General features: G+C 47.7%; 1 protein-coding gene across 13 annotated transcripts in view; it reads left to right on the top strand.

Moving 5' to 3' along the window:
• NCAM1 (neural cell adhesion molecule 1) overlaps nucleotides 1-23,397 on the top strand; it is a 304,847-nt gene that overhangs the window by 238,251 nt on the left and 43,199 nt on the right. For 7 of the 13 annotated variants that reach the window (XM_077780581.1, XM_077780580.1, XM_077780579.1 and 4 more), the window contains exons 2-9: nucleotides 2,583-2,657; nucleotides 4,381-4,599; nucleotides 5,625-5,768; nucleotides 6,131-6,268; nucleotides 7,429-7,546; nucleotides 7,989-8,155; nucleotides 15,202-15,344; nucleotides 21,539-21,568. In XM_077780581.1, the coding sequence (XP_077636707.1) occupies nucleotides 2,583-2,657; nucleotides 4,381-4,599; nucleotides 5,625-5,768; nucleotides 6,131-6,268; nucleotides 7,429-7,546; nucleotides 7,989-8,155; nucleotides 15,202-15,344; nucleotides 21,539-21,568 (1,034 nt within the window). The remainder of the gene's footprint in view (nucleotides 1-2,582; nucleotides 2,658-4,380; nucleotides 4,600-5,624; nucleotides 5,769-6,130; nucleotides 6,269-7,428; nucleotides 7,547-7,988; nucleotides 8,156-15,201; nucleotides 15,345-21,538; nucleotides 21,569-23,397) is intronic. The other 6 variants (XM_077780584.1, XM_077780583.1, XM_077780582.1 and 3 more) reach the window with 1 other exon arrangement.

Raw genomic sequence — 23,397 nt, 5'->3', positions numbered from 1 at the left:
GAATGCCCCGGTAAGCTCCAGCAAACACCATCACTTAGGGGACAGGCGGCAGAGACACAGCTCCTGGGCTTTCATGGACGCGTGGTTCCGTGGAAAGTGAGCCACAGACAAGGATGGAAGGTCTTGGCTGGCCTTCCAATGGATGGCTCTGGCCTCCAGCCCTCTCTTGTCAGGCCCTGTGCACCCCCCAAATACTAAGGGCCTTGCTAGCTCTGGTCTTGCTCTGTTTTCTTAGGGGATGGTGAGTCTGAGGGTGGTTCCTCAGGATCTCCAGATTGTTCCGTAAGCAGATTGCACGGAAACATTTTACCCTGTACTCGCAGAGGAAGCACCGCATGATGGAAAGGACATTTACCTGGGAGCCAGGTGGCCTGGGCCCTGGGACCACCACAACCACCCTGGCCCTAAATCGAGGTGACTTAGTGAAGTCATTTTACCTCTCTTTCTCATCCAGGAAATGAGGAGGTGGACCCTGAGGCTGGTTGAGACTCCTCCTGGCTCCCTCTGTTTAGAACTGGGGGAGCTCAGTCACTTAAGTGTCTGACTTCGGCTCAGATCATGACCTCACAGTTTGTGGGTACGAGCCCCGCATCGAGCTCTGTGCTGACAGCTCAGAGCCTGGAGCCTGCTTCAGATTCTTTGTCTCCCTCTCCCTATGCCCCTCCCCTGCTCATGCTCTATCTCTCTCTCTCAAAAATAAATAAACATTTTGAAAAATTTTTTTAATCTTAAAAAAAAGAACCAAGCGCACCTACCTCTGTCCAGAGGAGAGTGACAGTAGCAGCCACAGGCAGGCAGACTTGCAGTGTTGGGTTCCTTTGCCGCTCTGTGTGTGTGCTGCGTGGCAATTCAGGAAAGGGGGAAGCTCTTTCCTGGCTCCCAGTGAGGATTCCATCTAGGCCCTGAAGAGTCATCAGCCATAAACCTGGAGAGGGACAGCCCGCCTGCCCCCGATTACTACTGCATTTCCTCCAAACCAGCACCTGGGAAGTCTGACCTCCCCTCCTGCCCTCACGGTGGAGCAATCAGCATCCTCTCCCTGCCTGAACTCCTCCCTCGGGCCCTGGCTCCTCTGCTGGTTCTCCGCGGTCTGCTTTGTCCATTGTGGGTGGTTGGCAAGGCCCTTCCCCTGGTAGCTGGATGTCCCCAGGCTCCCCTTACGCAGCCCCGTGCAGGCCCTTTGATCCCTGCTCCACTGAGTGCACGTGGTCCCTTCATCACGGGAACACAGACAGCAGCTCAGCCTGGAGTCCGTCTCCATGGCAACCAGCATTCCCTCCAGGTCTGCTGTGCAAAGAAAATGGCTGTTCTAAGGAAGGGCTCACTGAGTCTCTATTACCCGGCCTGTTTAGTCCAGGCCCCTCCTCCATATCCGCTCTAGGAAGCTACATGCATTGAACCAAATGTCCGTTAGCTCTTAGCTCTCGGATTTACTTTACCTAAGAGGAGGGGAGGCAGAAGGAGGTTGAATCCAAATGGATAAAAGCATTTTTCCCCCTACCCTAAAACTCTGTTTTCACGAGGAACGGTTATCTGCTCCGAGCAGATGAACGAAGAACTGAATGTATAGAGCAATCTATGGGCTCCAGGGCAGTGTATTTTGTCTTATCGGTGGAGTAGAATGACGGAGCATGTGGATACTCAAATAAAAATTCCATGCGAGTCGCCAGGAGATACAGGGAGCTCCGCAGGGCAGAGACGACAGCATTTCAGAGGAGTGCCTTCTAATTGTAGCGATGGTGTTGGGTGCTGTCTCCTCTTACGGAAAGAGGGGTGTGGGTCCCCTTGTCATGAGGTAGGGCGAGCATTTTGGCATCTTCTGTCTAAAACTCCATCCAGACCATCACAGTGAACCATTTTCCATAGTCATCAAGCATGGGGACAGGGGGAACTGGCAGAAGACCCTGCACAGATGTCTGGAGTGGCAGGCTTCCCTCGTCACACAGCCTTGGGGACGCTTCAGGTTGACATCCAAAAGCAACTCATCTGTTATTTCTGTGAACCCCAGGAGTGCTGCTGTTTGGAGCAGGAGCCTTCTCAAGAGGTCAGAAACATGTAGAGCGAGGGTCACCCCAAATCCCTCAGGGGACCGAGCTCTCGTACTGTGTGATAAGGGAAAGAAATTCCACAGGAAACGGTCCAGATCCTGCCCACTCCTGGCTTCGCCATAGGAACTGGGGATTCTCTGGTGCTGACAAGCTGTCCACCCAGACAGCATCTTCCTTTCACTCTTTTTTTTTTTCCTTTTTCCAAACCAAAAAAAAATTTTAATGTTTATCTTTGAGAGAGAAAGAGAGAGACAGAGTGCAAACAGAAGAGGGGTGAAGAGAGGGGGAGACACAGAATCAGAAGCAGGTTCCAGGCTCTGAGCTGTCAGCACAGAGCCCAACGTGGGGCTCAAACTCAGCAACAGTGAGATCATGACCTGAGCCGAAGTCGGCCGCTCAACCGACTAAGCCACCCAGGCGCCCTGGGCTTCATTCTTTCTTAACATGAGTTGGGAGACCCTGTTTTTGAATGAAAGCTCTGGGTTTGGTTCTCAAAAATCCTCACATGTTTCAACTGGACTTTGTCTTTTTCAGCTTCTCTGCAGGTGGATATTGTCCCCAGCCAAGGGGAGATCAGCGTTGGGGAATCCAAATTCTTCTTATGCCAAGGCAAGTGCCCTGTGCCCCCGCTGCGTTTGAGGAAAGGCGGCCAGCAGAGCCGAAGCCAGTGGCCTGTGCGTGCTGGGACGGCCATGCCCAGAACTGCCCTGCTGAGGGTTGAGCGGTGTGAGCGGATGGGCAGGGAAGCCCTCGGACCCTCTTCCTTCCCTTCTCCAAGGGCCGCCCCAACACAGTGAGATGTGTCATCTGGACTTCTTCTTGGTGATGGAGGAGGTCTAGGGATTTTCCGAGGAAGGTCTGGGCACAAATTCCCAGAATAGCAAATCACCGCAGATCCCCTGTTCCGTATCCAGCCAGAGTTCTGTAAATGATGACGGGGAATAGCGCTGCCTCAGAAATAATGGTTCAGTGGGTCAGCGTAAGGCTTATTTCTTAGAATCTGCCAGAACAGGAAATTCCGAGGAGGTCTGAAACTTGCCTGGAAGGAAATGGAGTGCCAGTGTCTCTTTTGCTATGAGGCTGTGGGTCCTGGGTTTTCCAGATCGGTCGTGAACACCTGTATTCTGCCCCTTTGCCCCACCCCCACCCCCACCACCAGAGCTCTGGGGTTTGTCGGGCCTGGTGTCCTTGTGTTTTGTTTAGAAAACAGGCCCCGTTTCCATAGCTCAGATCGTCATCAGGAAATGTGGAGGAAAAGCTTTGTGATCAGGCTTTGGGTTCTCTGTTTGGGACATGACTGGGACTCAGATCATGGAAGGACCAGGGACGTGGAGCTGAGCTGGGTGTAGACTGACTTCGGTGTAGACTGACCTCGAGCAAGCAGCATTGGGCAGGGAGCGGCCTTTCCGTGTGATCACGATTTGCATTGGCCAAGGTGCTTTGTGGCCGTCAGATGTGTTCACTCTGGCTTTGCCTTCATTACAACGATTTAAATGATCTGGAGATGCAGCCACGGAGCCCACAGCACATCTTGCAAATAGCAATATTTATTGAAACCATGATGGGCCCTGAAAGGAAGGCTGCCTCATTTCCATACTAAGCATCTATGTGGGGCCAGGCGGTATGTCCCGGGGAAGGGCGCTGTGCAGAGAGGCGGGGCCCGGAGCCCTTGTTCCGGCTCAGAGTAGGAGACGGCTAAGCAGCAGCATCTGCCCCTCCTAGGGGCCCAGGGAACACATGTATGGCTGGTCCTGGCTGCCTTCTTCACAGCATTTAAGGAGATGAATTTGTCTGTCTGAGACAAGTACTGAAATGACAAGCCAGTGTGTGCTGGCAGATGCTAGAATAAAATTGGTTGGCATCCACACTTCTAGACTAGCTGGTGTCTCATCATCCTCTCTGGAGACTAATCTAAGCCCTCAAAGTTCAGCTGATCAGTTGGCTCAGACCAGCTATGCCCATGAGCTCCGATCCTAAACACTAACTCCCTTTGCTCCCCTTCTGTGGGACCATAGCTCCTCATTTAGAGCCCGGCGCACAGTAGGTCCTCAACAAACGCCCTTTCTCTTCCCTCAGAGGCTACTCGGAGAAATACTGGCACAAGGGGTGGTTGAGTTCTTTCCAATTACCATAAGGGGTGTTGTGTACGTAACAGTGAAGCCCAGAAGCTCGAGTTGGGTTGTGATGCATCCTAACGTAGATGGTCTCCCTCCCTGATCATCGAGCCCAGGGACCTCTCGTTCAGTAGCTCTTACTGAGAACCCACTGTCACCTTGGAGGAGACTTCGTCTTTTCAAATTAAGTGGTTTGAAAATAATCTCTTCCTCTTTAGTGGCCGGAGATGCCAAAGATAAAGACATCTCCTGGTTCTCCCCCAATGGAGAAAAGCTCACCCCAAACCAGCAGCGGATCTCCGTGGTGTGGAATGACGACTCTTCCTCCACACTCACCATCTACAATGCCAACATTGACGACGCCGGCATCTACAAGTGCGTGGTCACTGGCGAGGATGGCAGCGAGTCAGAGGCCACAGTCAACGTGAAGATCTTCCGTAAGAGCCTCCTCTGTCCCCCTCCATATTCCCTGCGCTCTCCTTTGGCCAGAAGACACGTGGGCAGCAGGCAGAGTGGGATGGCAGTGAGGGCCGGCTGAGGGCTTCCTCCTTCCCACTCCCTAAGCCTTTCCTGAACTGAGCTAATAAGAGCTCCGATAAGTTCTTGAATGATCCTTGGCCAACTCAGAGCTCACAACCCTGGTTCATGCTGACCCCAGCTACCCCCCTCTGGCCTCCGTTCTCTAATTTCAAATTACACAGTTCTCAGAGAGCTGTTAAGCATTCCCCATCACTTCCGCAAGTGTTGATTGACTATTGTACAATTCAAGTTTTACCTCTTATTTCACTCTCCCTGCTGCTAATGGAGCCCAAAGGCTCGGTGGGGTATGGGGGATTATTATCTGAACACTCTGGGCCGCTCAGAGCAGGCGGTTCCCATTGTCATTGAAACCAAGTCTGGAGGTGGCATCTCGTTACCTTGTTATCATGCATCCGTCTCCTTGGCCAGTATAATGGTGGGTGACAGCTAATGGAAAGTACTGATTGCCATAGTATTTACTGCCATTAAGCCTGCTTTTCTTCTGCTTGTCAAAATCCTTACTGCTCTAGGAAGGCTGAGTTTGGGGTGCCAGAGAGAATGGGAGACAGAGAAAGGACCAGTGATCAATCATTGCTGACTAGGTGTTCTACAGGTTCATTCCACCTGTGCTTTGTGTTTCATTGCCACCATCCCACATGGCGAGGGACACTTGGGATAGACCCCTTCTACGCAAAGTATGATGAATTCAGCACTCAGTGGAGAGACATTGATTGCCAAATATTGATGCCATATTCCCCTGACTATACCATCTGCTTTGCCTGGCTCCTTGGTTACATATGGGGTGGGACCCTGTCTTGTGCCACTGGGTATATGGATTGAGAGCTGTCCATGACTCTAACCCAAGCAGTATGGCTCTAGCGTAAAGGGGTCTGCGTGGGAGAACCAGCTGTTTCCCCTCACTCTTCTCTTGCTTATTTTCCAGAGAAGCTCATGTTCAAGAATGCACCAACCCCGCAGGAGTTCAGGGAGGGGGAAGACGCCGTGATCGTGTGTGATGTGGTCAGCTCCCTCCCCCCAACCATCATCTGGAAACACAAAGGTCGAGATGTCATCCTGAAAAAAGACGGTGAGGTCTAATTCCCTGGCAGCTGCCTTTCCCTCAAGCCACCCAAGTCCCCTAGGGCTTCTCCTCAGCCAGCCTCTGAGGCGTTCCAGCCCAGACTCAGGCGCCAGCATCCCTCACCACACGCACTTTCCAGGCCCTGAATGGGTTTATGTTGGTAGCTTGTCTATTCAGGCACTTGACTTTCTCTCCAAAGAGAAAGACAAATTTCCAGTAGACTTTTGCTCTTGGCTCTGTGTCAGAGCCGGGAACATATTCCCTCATTTCAGCTTAAAGCCCCACCTGTAAGATTGCAGCTAGGAAAGAAGAAGTTACCAGAATTCTCTGACTGATCCTTGGATGAACCCACCTCTTATCTCTTCTAGTCCGATTCATAGTCCTGTCCAACAACTACCTGCAGATCCGGGGCATCAAGAAAACAGATGAGGGCACTTATCGCTGCGAGGGCAGGATCCTGGCACGGGGGGAGATCAACTTCAAGGACATTCAGGTCATTGTGAACGGTGAGGAGATCCATTTTTCCCACTCTCTTCATTACTACAACCTGGTTTCCCCACACCATCCTCCGTAACTTCCTCTTCAGTCTATTAAATCAGTCCCGTCCTGACTCAAGCATCCATCTCAACTGAATCCCTCCTCTGGCTTGTTTTGTTTCTTCCTTAATACACTTGCCTTTTGGGTCTCCCTCAACTCAGAGGACTTCTGGTGCAACTCTTGAATGTCCTTCGTGGTCTTACGGACCTGGGAACTTTCCCATGCTTACCGATAAGTCCTTCTTCACCCTTCAGTGTCCTTGATGCTCCCATACTCATGAGGTTAGTCCTCTGGCTCAAAGTTCAAAGAAAATATTATAATCAATTCAGTCCCCAGAATAGTCAGAATCATGGGTCATGGGCTTATTAATCTTAATTTGCAGTGTCAAATAAACACACCCGTGGAATCGATCTGACATTTGCAAGATGTTTACAGGAAATTATAATGTCAGTACTAAGAAAATAAGTAAATCGTGATTGAATTGTTTCGGCTGTTGATATATATTTTTTGCCAAATTCTCCCCCTCTCAGTCCTTTTGGTAGAAACAGTTTGTGCACAGGGTTGTTTATGACAATCCCAGAGAAATGTCACTCGTTGGTGAGCTGATGCATTTTGAAATGGTATTAACCATTTAACTGCCGGGAACAGGCACTTCCAACTTGTTCCAGTATCGAGAGCCCCCTGTCAGGCATCAAGTTACACTTACCATGGTAGTTGTAAGTTTAATACGTATTGATTAAGAAACTATATAATGATAAATAGCTAGTATGAGTTGAATACTATTTTTTAGCGGAATGCTATTTTTAAATGAATAAAACATATGAATGTAGCTTCAACAGCTGTATTGTTGGAGAACAATATTATAATACATTGCTGCACATATAATGATATGGTATATTGTTGAAAAACACGGATGCATGTTCGTGGGTGACTTATGTATTCAGTTTGGAGTAATTATTTCATACACATGTGAGTTTCGATCCCTCACACTAGCCCTGCAGCTTCCCGAAACTCTTGACCTCCAGGCTGTGACCCTCCAACCTGAGGTCCCCTGGAAGTGCATCTTCTCCAGGCCACTGGGTTCCTCCAGGTTTTCACAACCACCCCTGACAGTTCTTCTTTCCTTCAGTGCCGCCCACCGTCCAGGCCAGGCAGAGCATAGTGAATGCCACCGCCAACCTCGGCCAGTCCGTCACCCTGGTGTGCGATGCTGAAGGCTTCCCAGAGCCCACCATGAGCTGGACAAAGTAAGAGACTGGCTCATGCCTTTTATCGTGGACTAGTGGAGAAGGCAAGACCACAGAGCCCGCTCCATGTTGGCATTTCAGTGGAATGGGTATGGGCTGCTTGGGAATGTCAACTCTGGTGTAGAATGGAGTCTCTTCTGCAAGCTTCTCTTGCGTTGTGCATCCGATCCCTTCATTTTCCGTTTGTGGGGCAGAACCAGAGGACATGGCCTTGGAGGCCCTCTTTGGAATGTTTGCAGGTGCAGCTTATAAGCCCTTGGACAGAGACAGGTTTGGGTGGAGGCATCTAAGGTCCATGTGGAAGAACAACTTGGCGTATAGACCGATGTGAAGACCGAGTCTCTCCCACGGGCTCGGTCTGCATTTTATGGAAACTGATTAAAAATAAACATCTTACCCCTGTGGTCAGAATCATGGTACTTTGCATTTCTGCACCAATTAGGGACGGGGAACAGATAGAGAATGAGGAAGATGACAAATACGTCTTCAGTGATGACAGTTCTGAGCTGACCATCAGGAAGGTGGATAAGAACGACGAGGCTGAGTACGTGTGCATCGCCGAGAACAAGGCTGGAGAGCAGGATGCATCCATCCACCTCAAAGTCTTTGGTAAGGACAGAGATCATTGCTCTACCACACTCCCTCTTACCCTGCACACTCAATCCCCCAGAAAGGCCCTCTCTACTCTGCCTTGGAATCTGTTCCAAGTGCAACCACGTCTGCCAACTCCACCAGCTAAGCCTGAGTCCGTGCCGTCCGCCTCCTCCCCTGGTCAGTGAGACAGCTGGTCTCCCACACCCCCACCGGTGCTCCCTTTCAGCCCCTCCTCACAGCAGCCAGAGTGACCTCAAGTGCCAGCCCTTTGTTTAAAATGCTCCCATGGGGGCGCCTTGGTGGCTTAGTGGGTTAAGCGTCCGACTTTCGCTTAGGTCATGATCTCGCGGTTCGTGGGTTCGAGCCCCACGTCGGGCTCTGTGCTGACTGCCAGCTCGGAGCCTGGAGCCTATTTCAGAGTCTGTGTCTCCCTCTCTCTCTGACCCTCCCCTGCTCATGCCCTCTCTCTCTCTTTCCTAGAAATAAAATAAAAATATTTTTTAAAAAAATGCTCCCATGGCTTGCCGTTGCAACCAGAATGAAATCCCGACTCCCTCGATGACCAAACTTGAGCTGGTCCCTGCCTTCCTGTCCAGCCCGATCTTTCCTGCCCTTTGCTCCTCCCCTCAGGCCCTCTTTCTGCAGCTCGGACACATCTCCTCTTAGGGACACCGCGCTCGATACTCCTTCTGCTTAGAGCATCCTTTCCTCAGATCTTCTCTGAGCCGCCTTCTTCTCCTGCACCATTCAGATCTCAGCTGAGCCAACCTTCTCGGTGAATCCTTCCTGCCCTACCCTGGCTAACACGCCACTGCCACCCCATCCACTGAGTGCATCCATTGATCTTACTCTACCTTCTTCACCACACTTATCAAACCCAAACTGGTCTCATTTACACCTTTCTTTGGGGTGTTGTCTTGTACCTCCACTAAGGGTGTAAACTCCGAGACGGTAGAGTGCCAGCCCCTCTCTCTCTCTCCTGCTTTGTCTCTGCCACTTCAACCAGTGCCGGGCTCGTGAAGGCCTTTGGTAAATACCAGTGACCAACAGGCTGACTGCCTGCATCTCCTTGTCTCTCCCTGGCCTGTGTGAAATGGTGCCGTCAAAGGCATGAGAATCTCCTCTACATCTCTACTCTCTCCACCTTCATAAACTCAGCGAACTTCCATTCACTTAGAGCTGAAATGCATTTGGACCTGACCTTGGAAAAAGCATTCGTGGCAGAGAAATGCTCAGCCCAGTGGCTGTCAACGCTTCTCTGCCCATGTTTTTGGTCCACTGTAGATGGCACTGCTACGTGCCAGAGGGCTAGCTGCGGCTCCTGCGGCTCCCAGGTCACTGCAGCATGCGCCTGGCAGGCCGGCTGGGACCCCTTTGTGCAGCCTGCTCGAGAGAGCTGATCTTTGTTTGTAAACAAAGAGCTTTGAAAGATCAAGTGCAGTCAGACCTGCTAATCACAGATGAATCCTGCCAATCCATTGATGACAGTTGGGTTTAGAAATAGGTGATCAGTTTGGTTCACATCAACTGGATATACTGGAGAGTGCAAGCTAAGAATGGGCTTGGGAAATATTCTTGACGGTTCTTTTTTTTTTTTTTTTCCTAATTCTCTTCCCCAGCTATTCTGATCTCCTCAAGTCTTTCCATGTTATAAAGACAGGTGCATTTGTTAATTTATTCCTTCATTTAACAAATATTTATCGTGCGTCAGTGCTGCTGGAGAGAGGGGCAGCAGAAACAAGCATGATGTCTCCCTGAGAGGCACAGGAGGGAGATGAACACATAAGCACATAAACTATAATAGATAGTGTCAGCCAACAGCAGTTGAATGTCTGCCATAGGCCCAGCCATTGCCAAGGTTATGAGGATGAATGACATGCTCTCTCTCTGTCTTTATCAATGGGCTCACGGACTCACGGTGATGACCAGCGCTGACATTTTTAATGACGGTCCATCGTAATGGTGACGTGCATGGTGTTTCATTGGAAAAGATCCGTGGTGCTGCAGGACAGAAGTTAGGGAGGTCTTCACAAACGGTGTGCTGCTTCACAGGCAGGGGCGTCCAAAGTGGAAAAGGGGGGACCTCAGGCCACACACACACAGGCACAGAGGCAGGAAGGACTCATGTTATGTTGAATGTGAGCCCTTGTAGACGGGGACTGAGAATCCCCAGCTGGCAGGACAGTGCGTGGCAGATCAGAGGTGTCAGAATTTGCATAAATGAAGGAATAGCAGTTTATGTGAAAGAAGCACAATGTATATGGCGGGGGTTGGGGGTGGGGAGGGGAGTCCAGGAACATGTAACCATCACTTGTCTTGGGAAGTTCTTAGATATTGGCCCCACAGGGTTGTAATAACACCCACCACGATGCAAGTGCTTGTCATGTGTCAAGCAGTATGTGAACTGACTCTTACTCCTCAGGACAACCCTGTGAGGTAGATCTAATTATTGTCCTTGTTTTACAAATGAGGAAACTGAGCACAAAGAATCAAGTGACCTACCCAAGGAGCCAGCATTCAAACCCAGGCTGTTGGCTCTTAGGTCCTTTCCCCGACAGTGGGAGGTACTACTCTATGAAACTCAACTTAACACGTAACTGTCTCTGAATTGCAGATGCAGTGAGCAGGCCTCACTAACTAACTGAAGTTAGTGTGTACCCAGCCTTTCCCACCACGGGCAACACGGTTTCTCTGTAGAAGTGCGCTCACTTCTTACTTGGCTGGTCAGGAGCAGAGCTTGGCTTCCCTTCCAGGCCTCTCTGCTGCTGGTGGCTGCCCCGGAAAGGAGGTATGGGTAGTGAGTCAGGAGCCTCGTGGGGCCAATGTAGAGTAAAGAGCTGGAGGTCTGGGGAAGGAGGTAACGAGGCGGGGAATGTAGGATGCAAGAACTGAGGCAAGGCACGATTTGTCTTTCCCCCCACCTCTCACACCACACATGTCGTCCTGTGCCCGCCCCCCGAATCACATATATACACACATACTTACATACACATATACGTACACACGCACAATTTCTTCCCCAAGATCGCACTGGGAGACTATATGTTAGTCTAGATGAGCAGACAGAGGGGAAGTGGCCAGAGCCCTGCAGAGACAGGTAAGTAAATCACCAACTCCTAGGGAGCGTGTCTCACCCAGCCCCCATCTGGAATGGGAGTCCTCCTCTGTGATACCCAGGGGAGGGCTGGCATAGCCTCTTTGGAGTAACCTGGTACCTTATGCACACACTCCTTTCCCTCTCCATTTCACGTTCCTAACCTCTTCTCCCTCCCCCTGTGGCCTCCCTTGGATTAGGGGTTTGGTAGTAAGGCCAAGGTGGGGGTGGCTATCCTTAGGGCCCCATCCTTCTTTCATTTCGTCCCCACCTCTCCCCCTTGGCTTGCCACAGGACCAGCCACGAGGGAAAAAAATGACAGAGCAGGCTCCTCAGTGGTAGCAGAGTCAGCAGCAGTGGGGCCAGAAGAGCAAAGAAACCGGCAGCTTAAGACAGTAGAGAAGCGTGCAGAACTCCCCTGATTCAAGAAGGGAGGGCAATTAGTATGTACGGGGCATATCTAAATTAGACACTGCCATAATGGTACCTTACTGACATCATTTTTTCCTAAGAAGAGGGCACATTCTAGCATGCATTGCCCTAGTTATCAGCCAGAAGCTCTTTTTACTAAGTAGTTACATCCTACCTTTCTTTAAATTTGGCAGTGAATTTCCATTGCCTTTTCTTCCCGTGGGCCCTTCTAAAAGAGTATTTTTGTCTCCTCACACTCCTATTATGCTCGTACAAGTGCTCTCGAGGCTTCATGCTGCCGTGGGCTGAGGCGAGTCCACCAGTGGGCTTGCTTTGCTGACCCCTTAGGACCACAGCAGCCCTTGTGAGTTACCGCACAGCTTAAAGCCTGAAGGGGGGCGCCTGGGTGGCTTAGTCGGTTAAGCGTCCGACTTTCGCTTAGGTCATGATCTCGAGGTTCGTGGGTTCGAGCCCCGCGTCGGGCTTTGTGCTGACTGCCAGCTCAGAGCCTGGAGCCTGTTTCAGAGTCTGTGTCTCCCTCTCTCTCTGACCCTCCCCTGCTCACGCGGTCTCTCTCTCCTAGAAATAAATAAAAATATTAAAAAAAAAAAAAAAAGCCTGAAGGAAGGTGCTCCTGGTCATGCCCAGCCTCTCCGTTCAGAGATTCAGGGCCCCAGAGCCCTCCTTGGGCTGGGGATACAGGAGCCTGGACTGGAGTGGGAATAAACAAGACCTATCCTTAGTGGCAGGGCACAGAGCCATGCGAATGATGGAAGAGGAGAGCCAGTGTGCTTGGAAAACTCCCAGGGGCAGCTGTTCTCACAGGAAGGTCCATAGGGAGATGTGCCGTGGAAAGATCTGAGATATTAAGTCCCATAGCAGCAGGTGGAATATAGAGCGGGGATCCAAAGTCAACGGCCCACAACAGACATTAATTAAGATGGTACAAGTACCATCTGAAGGTAAAACCTGGAGAGCTTCCTCTGGATCCTGGGGTGCAGAGGGAAATGACCCTGTCTGTATCTATCCCTCTTAGCCCGATAGTGCCCATTGTCCAAGGTGATTATGTAAAGCATCCCTTTCCACCCTCAAGGGTGTCTTGATTTGGACAATAAATTAGATCGGTATCCTGTCTCCAAGGCAATATCCTAAGCTTTCAATTACTTCTCACAAGAGTCTGGCTTCTGTAGCGCAAAGAGGTTAAGTCATCAGTGAAAACCTTGTCTTCCTTCCCAACAGCCCTCTGTAGACCATCCAAAATTAGCTATTGTTAATAATGTTTTTAGTAATAATACACCTTCCTTTTTTCTAAAGATTTGTACAGCGTACCCTTTGTAACCCTCTGGGAAATGGAGCCACCAAACCAAACTTTAATAGATGTTAACTATCCCTTGTCTGTCTTCTATTAACCTTTTCCTGCCAGGACAAAGTTCTGGGGGTCAGGAGAAGGTCAGCGCACACTGTCTAGGTCACGACATCCATTCAGATTTCTTTTTTTTTTTTAATGTTTTATTTATTTCTAGGAGAGAGAGAGAGAGACAGTGTGAGCAGAGGAGGGTCAGAGAGAGAGGGAGACACAGACTGAAACAGGCTCCAGGCTCTGAGCCGGCAGTCAGCACAGAGCCCGACGCGGGGCTCGAACCCACGAACCGCGAGGTCATGACCTAAGCGAAAGTCGGACGCTTAACCGACTAAGCCACCCAGGCGCCCCCATCCATCCAGATTTCAAGAGGCCAGAGATTCAGCCTTCCTGTGACTGCCCCCAGACCTCAAAACAACTGTCCCATTCAGTGAATTCAGTTGTTTGCCCGAATGTTATTTATTTATCTTTTTTTTTTTTAACACTTTTCAGTCTGTGCTTTTAACAGAGCAGAAATTCAGCTTTTATCTTTCTAAAACCTCCTGTCCAGCCACACTTAACACTTAGTCTATTCAATAGGAGTTGTGACCACCTCGAAAATCCTATGTATCAAGACAGAGACAAAACCTTCCTAGGGCAAAACCACACTCAACTGGACCCCATCAATTCTAATTTGCGATCATTTGACCACATTGGATTGAGATGTGCTTATGTGCTTGCCATCAAAAAAGGATTTGCTAAGCAGACTGTTTAGTACAGATTAACTGTAGTGGAATATTTGATCTAGATGGGTAATTTTATACAGAAGCAGATATTTGCTACAGAAAATGCACAGCCTTGCCATTGCTTTCTCTTTCGTAAAGCAAAATCAAGGGCCTCCACTTGTAGGATGCATTTAGGCAGTAGTTCATTAACCTACTTGGGGTGCTGTACAAATCTGAATGTAAAGGAAATGCAGTTCTTTCCAAAATTATCTGTAAATTTGATTTATTTCTTTTTTGTTTGTGTATCTAGCCTGGTCTTTCTCCTCCATTAGTGAAATAAGTTACATTTGTGCAGTGTTATCTTTTCTCTTCCATGGAAGGTTTAGCAATTTCAGAGTATAATTGTTTTAAATCAGGAAAAGTCAATTTTCTCTAATGTTTTAACGTTTAACTCAGCTTTCGAATGCTTGTGTTTTCTTGCATTACCCAAAACATTTGGAAAATGAACCCATCTCCTCTCCTCCCCGCCCCAGCCCACCTCACAGCCCCCAACCCATCACTCGCCATGTTTCCTTCCTGGAGTCAGTGCTAACCCAGCTCTCTCCACCAGCAGGAAGCTCAGAGTCACGTGATCTCCTTCGCAACCTTTCTTTTGTGTCTTGCCTTGCCCCCTTTGCCCTCTCTGTTCACTTGGCACTTCCTGCAAAGCCTGCCATAAGTGCCTCTCTCAAAGCTGCCCTTCCTTTCACATCGGCCCCTCACCCCAGACCACCTGGTTCGGGGCTGTATGAAGCCACATCCGGGGCATGGCCAGAGCTTCCAAATTGGTTTTCCCACCTCAAGGTTTCCTCCATTCTAAATCATCTTGAGTCTTTCTTAGATTAACCTTCATGAAGTACAAATGGCCATTTCATTCTTCGGATCAAATACCGCCAGTGGGCCTCCATCAGCCCCACCGAGATCATTCAAAGCAATCACCTTAGCCAGCCTGTCACGATCTCTGTGCCGGGCCCAGCATCGCCTCCCCCTGCCATGAGGAGCAAACACCGGCTCCTGCCACACTGCCCTCTTCCCATGTTCTTGCTTCTTTGCTTTCAGCCAAGCAGGTTTCTACACTTGGAAATTCTTACTTGGAATGACTGCCTCTGTCCCAGAGTTGCACGTGCTGAAAGTCTCATGGCCCAGCCCAAACGCTTTTTCCCTTCCTGAAGGTTCCAGCCAGAGGAGCAATCTCCCTCTGCTCTGTGCCTTCTCTACCCACTGCCCTTAGCATTCTTACTCTAAGGGATCTTGTTCCTTTGGCCATCACTTCGATGTTATCATATGCCTAATTGCACGCCCCTTGAGGATTCTGTTCTTTATCTCCTACAACACCTAGAATAGGGCCTTAAACTTAGTAAGTACGTAACCTTTGTTGAATGGGTGCATATAATAACTTAAACCAGAAAGCTGAAAGATCAGGTAGACTCATAAACATATCTTGTCTTCTCAGCAAAACCCAAAATCACTTATGTAGAGAACCAGACGGCCATGGAACTGGAGGAACAAGTCACCCTTACCTGTGAGGCCTCAGGAGACCCCATTCCCTCTATCACCTGGAGGACTTCTACCCGAAACATCAGCAGCGAAGAAAAGGTATGATGTCCCTCCCCAGAGAGTTTCAGGGCATGGGACGCAGGCTCCAAGCAGATTGTGTCTGGCCATACCCCATTGTCTCCGGTGAGCCCAAAGCTGGAATGCGGGCACCAGAGGCTGTGCCAGATCCCATGGCCTCCATCCTCCAGCCTGCCTGGCTGTGGCCTCATCAGTGTCCCCTTACAGTGGAAGGACCACAGTTTCTTGCAAAGACTTGGCAAGGGTGTGATAATAGCAGGCATGGTCAAGTTAGACGTTCGGAGGAAGAAGAGGGTAGTGACTTTGGATTATGGAGCTATGAGGAGTAAGGAGAAGCCAAGATCCTGAGGCCCCAGCTGATATTACCATCATGTCAAAGGGCACCCAAGGAAGCGTTGCCCAGAAATAGCAGGGATCAGAATGAGCCCTGTTAATTCCTTTCCTTGTGTTTTGTAGACTCATGCTATACATGCACTCTACGCACAAAAGCTTGGTTGCCTTTGTGTCTGCCTGTATTTTCAGTCACATTTGGATATCATTTTGTTCTGTTGGCAAAAATAATTAGCAGTTTCTACGTGATGATGATTCCACTGGGTTCTGCAGTACATTCGCAGAGAGCTTAAGCACATGGCAGCGACCTTCCTGCTAAATTAAAACGACTGGGAAGATTTAGCTTTGAAGCGTGTAGACTTATAGTCCCCTGGAAAGCTATCTTTATTATTGACAATATATAAAAATTTAGATAATCTTACATCATTGCAGCCCTTTGCTGCTGAGTTGGCAAAAGCAGGAGGAAGAAGAAGCTTGATGTCAAAGCAACTTAAACCCACTTATGGCACCTCTCCAATCTCCTCTCATATACCCTCTAGCAATGGGCTTCTCGTTAGTTGGCCAAAACTTTGTCAGCTATTCAGGACTAATGGCCTTAGCCTTAAAGAACATTTATCATGGATTGCTTATTGACCCAAATGTCAAAAATGATAGATTTTCACTCTTCTGCCTGCCTAAAGGGAATCCCTAGAGAGGACAAACTCAAATAAAGTCAAGAAGAGATAGTGTGAAATGCCAGAGCTGTTCTTGGGATTTGCATTTGAGGGTCTGACTTCCGCCCTGCTAATAGAAAATGAAACCAAATCAAAAGGAGTGGAAATTGCTGTTCCAAAAAGCCCATTATTACTTTGCAAGGTTTACCTCCACAGTTGAATTCCACTTAACAAAAACTCAAGGAACTGCTAAGTATTTTTGAAACTCACATATGCTGTTCGATATTGTGAAAACCAACTGGACTAGGAAATGTGGTGTTTACTCAGATACTTTCTTTATCGGCATTGGAATTATACCCTAGGCTCAGATTTCAGCTCCCATTGTGTGTGTTACATGGATTGAATGTGCATTTCAGGGCTTAAACCACAGGGCTGCTTCCCGCCAGATTTTTCTACATCAGGCTTGTGAGTAGACTTGTCCAGAATGAACCAGTGTGTATCGTTGACCTACAGTAAAGGACAGAAATAATATCTATCCCAGATGAATGATGCTTTTCAATCCGATGTCTTTTCTGGGAATAGCTCAACAGCTAAGCTAGACCAGAAGGGCCATTAAGATTTGTGCCTACCCTAAGTTCTATAGGTGGGCACTTCTGGCTTATACCTGTGAACTCACTTTTACAGAATGAGAACAAATAACCAGGCACTAATACACACTCGTACTTACTAAGTAGTGAGACCAAAGGTATCCAAAAGAGACCATCTCAGGCCAAGTAGGTACTGTATAATTCAGTCATCAGTGTAGCTCATTGGTCTCAATCTGAGATACTATGGAAACCCAGCCACATAGATTACATTGTGGTTCCTTCTGCTACAGACTGCCTTCAGGCTTACTTGACATTACTAGAGCATGAGTGAACCAATATTAGGGCAAGTCCTCCAGACCAGCCAGTGATGTGACACCAGCTTAACTTACTTGCGTAAATGAACCCCTGCACATAAACCTTGCCATTTCTATCAGTTATATATATTGACATCAAAGAGGGAGGCTTGCTGCCCATCCCACACCGAGATAGCTGGTGATTAAGAAAACCAAGATGGCCGGTTGGACTCCAGGTGATAAATCTCACTTCTACCTGGCAGTGGCCCATCATATTCTCCTCCACCTGAAGGTGCATCGTATATAACCAGGGACCGAGATGACTAGAGTCACTGCAGCGTAGGAGTGAAAGAAAACAATTGGCTTTGTAAACCCAGGCTGATACGCTAAGCAGATAACAATAGCCGCTTGTGTCTAACCGCAGAGGTCAGGAAGTCTCCTGAGAATTAGACCACACAAAATGCTGGAATCCTGGAAGGCGGGAAGGGAGGCCCTATTCCAGGTTGTCTAGTCTCACCTGGCACTCACTTGCCAGCATATCTGCCAGAAAGCCTCGCGGCCATTCCCTGAAGGGTGGTGGCGACCGTACTCTGCAAGACAGCCAGCCAGCGCTGGTGATCGGGAAGGTCTGCTCCCTTGTCCTGTCCGCTCCGCCTGCTGTGCCGCTCAGTCCCCTGTGCGAGGGCTCTTGGATTTTCCCTTCGTTCCCACTCTTCTTCTCTTATGCACAGTCAGTGGCCTTCCTGTCTCTGAGGTCGTGTGTTCCCCGCCTTGTGCTTTCTGGTGGTGCCGGCGGTCCCAGTGCGCTGACGCTCCCCTGAAGTTTTGTGGTGCCCAGTGTAACTACGGCAGTGTTCCGTGCAGCTCTGACCCCCTCGATCCGGACGCCAGCTTGCGGTTAAAGTCGCATTAGCCCCTGCAGCAGTTTCCTCATTGTGTTGCCTCACCTGGAGCTTGTAGTCAACTAAAATGCTCGGCTCTTTTTTATCTGAACTGCCTTGAAGCCACATCGCCCCTATCCTGCTCTTATGCAATTGACTGTTTTGCCCAAAATGCAGAATTTTATATTTATTTCTGCTAAAAGTCGTGTTTTGTTTGTTGCAACCTGACGTTTCTCAGTGGGGTCACTGGCAGTTTGGGAAGGCAGTCCCTTCACTGGGACGGTCCTGTCCATGGCCAGAAACTCAGCACCACCAGCTCCCTTCCTTCTAGATGCCAGTAGCCACCTCTAACCACCTCAATTACCAAAAATGCCACCTACACAAACTCTTTCTGAGAGTTGAGAACCATTTCAGTCCATCCTTGTAACCAGGAAAGTCTGGCTTTTATTAGAACTGTCCTTAGAGGTCTGTACGTCTAGGGCATTTCAAGCCACGTGGGCCCCCCCACCCCGATCTTGTTTACATATTTTTAAAGTAATGAGATCTAATGATGGTGACCCCACATCGCAAGGCCCAAAGGCAGGCAGTTCAGCAGCCATCCCCAGGCAGCTGTCATCCGGCATCTGGATCAGCGGTTGCCTCCAACCTCGTGTGAACACTTCCTTGAAATATGTTGGTCCAGGTCTCTGATAAAAATGTTGACTGGGACAAGGTCAAGCACAAAGTCCTTAGAATGCTACCAGGGCCTTCCTCTGGGTCACTGGCTTAGAAGGCAGAGCACCCAATGTCATGGTGCTCTTCATGATTTTGAGGACTTTCGTGGAAGGTTCAATAATTTATTTAATAAAGTTGGTTACAATGTAAGCTAAGTAAAGCAGCTTGGTCTTTCACTTCATTGCTTAGTTAAGTCTAGTGTTTGTCTAGTATTACCCTTCTTAAGAGGAGAGGAGAGAAAAGGCTTTCAACCATAGGCACAGGGTTAGTAACTTTCTAACGGAATACTCATGTTCGTCTTCATTGGGGAAAAGGAAAAAAAAACAACAACAACAATAAGCAAAATCCAGTAAACTGAGCCCGATTGTCACAACCTATCTGATCGCGTCTCTGGGTTCTGTCCAATCACTCCTTCGAGACTGATTACTATCAGTCTGCTGAGCTTCAGCTAGTTGAGTTGGTTTTGCTCAACAACTGATAACAGGTAGACTACATTTGGGTCATTAAGACCATTAGGGTAGATGCTCTGTCTGAAAGTTAATCCATTTCTTAGTATCCATTCTGTTGGCCAAAAACAAACAAACAAAAAGAAGACTTTGAAACAAACCATATTTGAACATCATAATGGGACAGTTTGATCTGTGTGGCTGGAGGACATTGTCATAATGCAGGTACACATCCACCTCATTTCATTGTTCACCCTACCGAGATTCATTGTAAATATTGCCAGGTACGTGAGTGAGGGGGCTAACTTCCAGGTACCATTTACATACTGAGAGAGACCTCTGGGTGCTGATTTGCACAATCAGTCACTAGCAGAACACGTTCTCGGTGTGCGTATTTGAGCCTCTTGTTTGAACATGCCTTTGAAATGACTGGTAAAGGAATGCATACGAAGCCTTAATATTTAAGGAAAAGAAGAGGGGCAAAGAGTGGAGCCCAGTAGAGGTAGAAAAAATGGAATTTCGTGAACCTTAAGTCTTTGGCTGACAGAGTATCCCACAAATCCCCACAAGTAAGAGAGACCTTTGAAATTCTGGATTCCCTGGAAACTGGATCTTTCTGTCACTGGGAAGAATTCCTCATTAATGCAAACCAGGTGCCCACATATAAACACTGGAAAGGGTGCCTGCGATGAGCATTTAGAGTCTGGCGTATTTGGGATATGGGCAGAGGGATAGCAGGGTCTACTTTAGGATAAGTATAGGGATGCTTCACTTTAGTGTGTGTACATATTCCTCCAGACTCGTATGTGAGGTAGTAAAACGTGAATAGTAAAAGAATCTGGAACTTAAAATTTCTAGAGCATGGCTAATCATATCCTAATTTGTTTTACGTGTGTATATTTGCACATCGGATTGTCTTAAAGTGAGATGCACACCATCACCAAACTATCAGGGCCAAGGCACAGCCTACCATTCTATCAGACACACAGGCAGGAGGTCAGGCTACTGGAAGCATTGTCTTACTAACACCTACCTCTTCTCAATGACACAAAACCGTAGTGCTTTGGGAGAGGCATAAGAAGGATCAGATCTGAAAAACAAAGAACTCCCTATGAGATAGCCCTTAAAAAAAAAAATGTCTTAATTCATGCAGCCCTGGCATGTGACAGACAAGCTTCTCATTGGCGGCCACATGTGACATGTTGGCACCCCGACACTTTGGTCTCTGCATGGTCCTCTGTCCTCACTTTTCTCTTCATTCCAACATGACGTGACATAACCCAGCCTCTCCATCTTCATGTCTCACCAAAGCTCTTTGCATTTAGTGGACTCTTACTAAATGTTTGCTAACCCATGTGCACTACCTGGATTGCATTGCTCTGTCTCTGGTCTCTGTTCTCTCCTTTTTCCATCTGAGCATCAGGGACAAGCGGGCAGTCATGCCATTTAATAAAAACAGCAACTGCAGGTAGGATGTTTTGGAGTCTCGCTATGCAAACAGAAAACCTATAAGCGTAGGAGATACCCAAGTGCCAGATAAGTAGAATATGCAGCTGTGGGTAGGACAATACCCACACCTCTGTGCTTCTGAGTTGACTCCCTCCTTTGTGAATGCCATGTTTGAGGCTGACGGTGCACGCTTGAGCCTGCATGCCATCTGGGCATTCCTCTCCCTTTGAGAACTGACTGGAGCCTGCCGCGATGCTCAGAGTGTGCTGTCCTGGAAGTTTTCTGACCACCAACTTTAAGGACTTCGTACTTAGCCATTCCTAATGTCTCTCTCTGCTCCTTTGTTAGTTCCTTTTTTAGAAAGATAAAAACGTGATTTTTTAATAGGATGCATGCGATGAATTATAAAATGCATGAGCACAAAATGGCATTCGTATTTTTGCAATAAGCTGTCTGATAGAATCCAAAGGAGGAAACCTACACTAAAAGTATCTCTAGATTTTATGGTTAGAACTAGTAGTGTCATGAAATAACTACGAGAAATACTCAAGATGTTCTGGAACAAGTGCAGTCTACTGTGTCTGCTGGTACCCTTGTGTATGTCGACCAAAGATTAGGAAAGCCTTCTCCTTTGAATTATACATCTTAATGCGCGGAAGGGGGTGGGGAAAGCTTAACATAAGCTAAACCCTAAATTCAACTGGGTAATAAACACACCGTTGAAAATGAGCCTTGGAAAAAGTTCTGAGTTGAAAAGAAGCTGCATGTGCACGAAATGCAGTGTGATACAGCAATTCTCTGAAGCAACATGTTGTAAAATTTTACTGCTTTCTTGTTGTGTTTTATATCTTGTTCTCTCCAGGCTTCGTGGACTCGACCGGAGAAGCAGGAGGTATAGCTTACCTGACCACTAGCCAGTCTTTAGTTTTGAAAGCATCGCAGTTTAACTCGCCATTACAGTTTAATAACCAGACATGCTAAACTAATTAGTCATCTAGTTAGATTAAAGAATAGGTCAATAGTGGTAGACGTTACTTAGCAATAGCGTGTTAGAATGAGCAAGCAAGCTGTGTTGGGAGTGGATGAACAAATCCTTATTACTTCTTAAAATTGGATCTTATTCTCTTGCTGGTGCTGGTAAAATCACCTCCAGGTAATTATACTTACAGAAATAAATCGCTCCAATTCCCAGGCCAGGCGTTTTGAAATGAGATTTTTTATTTTATTTTATTATTATTATTATTATTTTTTTATCTCTCACCTGGTTGATGTGGCTTTGGGTCATAAAGTCACAGAGTTAGTGGTCTGACAACCCACTCAGCCCTTTCCAGCTCAACTCATCTTGTTGCTCGCTTTATTTTAGAATGGTCAGTCCTAGTGAACGATCACAACCCATTTCATGTCAAAGCAATGCAGGTGACATCTCTCTTTGGTTTCCCCAAATTGCCGGGCACACCTATGTTACTTTTATAGATCATTGAATTTATGAGATTCGCATGGTTTGGCACAAATGGTTTTAGAAGTCAGTAGCATTTAGCCTTTGAGATTTCTCTGGCTGCTTCCTTCCATTTGGGTAATGTGGGACCTCGTTTGAAAACTGAAGCTAAGTATTGATCTTTAGATTTTCATGTCACACACTCATGACCCTAGCTACAATCATGCCTGTCATTTTTTCACTGATTTATATAAGTGAAAGATAGCGAAATAAAAACTAGTATACTTTAGACGAGGTTCAAGGATCGAATCCATAAATATTTTTTTTTAAATAGCTTTTGCCTCTTCTCCAGGGGAAACTTTGATATTTTAATACTACAAATGTAGAATATGGCAATCCTACACACTGTGTTTTAATTAGGTAACTCTTTCCTCTTAGTCTTCCAGAAATGATAATTATTTGGAACACATAACTCATGTGTTCAGGTCATGGCTATAAATATTTAATGCTGTTTAATATTGAAGAGCTGACTGCCATATCCCCGAGCACTGATCTTAGTGTCTACACGTGAGCATACTGCCGTGATCAAATCCAGTGTACGATAAACTGTCTTTGTTTCCTACCATCTTCCACGTCATGGGGGACCATAGTCAGGTGTTCATCTCACTGAAATGCCTCCCTCCTGTGGCAAAGAGATTGCTTAGTGCCATCCCAGCCTGGCTGTTTTATTGTCCCAAAGTCACAGACCCATTGGGATTGGGGAAAGGAGAGAAGAGAGGTTAATTAGCAGCCACCCCTCAGTAACTCCACATCTCATTCTATTTGGCCTTCTACATCTTCCCCTGTCATTCTGATTTAGACCTGGCTAGAGGGGAATGTGAGATTTATCAGGGAGCATTAAGGGAGGTTAAGAGAATTATTATTATAAGTGGAAGTCATAGGTTTACTCCCAGGAAATCAGACAACTCACTTCTGTTTACCAGAAGTATCCTTATCTTGAGTATCTCACTTTGGACAGAATTGACTTTCAAGCGAGTGGCACCCCTGGGGCTCAGAATTTCCTCCTGTTTGTCTCATTCAGAGATGAAGACCCTAAGTCCAGATGAGCCCCAAAGAAGGCTATTGGATTATGGCCACTTTCGTTATATAAGCTCTGAGAATTAGCACTTTTACCTGGAAGGAGGGGCACACAAATGTTTTGATGAGAAGGATAGTTGTGATTGCCCTTCATGCTATTTTTGCAAAACAAGGTGTTCTTGTCACAGCTGTCTTTCCATTCTTGCCCA

The sequence above is a fragment of the Crocuta crocuta genome, unplaced genomic scaffold (assembly GCF_008692635.1).
Source record: "Crocuta crocuta isolate KB4526 unplaced genomic scaffold, BGI_CrCroc_1.0 scaffold374, whole genome shotgun sequence".
Classification (NCBI taxonomy): Eukaryota; Metazoa; Chordata; class Mammalia; order Carnivora; family Hyaenidae; genus Crocuta; species Crocuta crocuta.
Note: the sequence above shows the minus strand (reverse complement) of the source record. Positions and strands in the feature narration are given on the sequence as shown.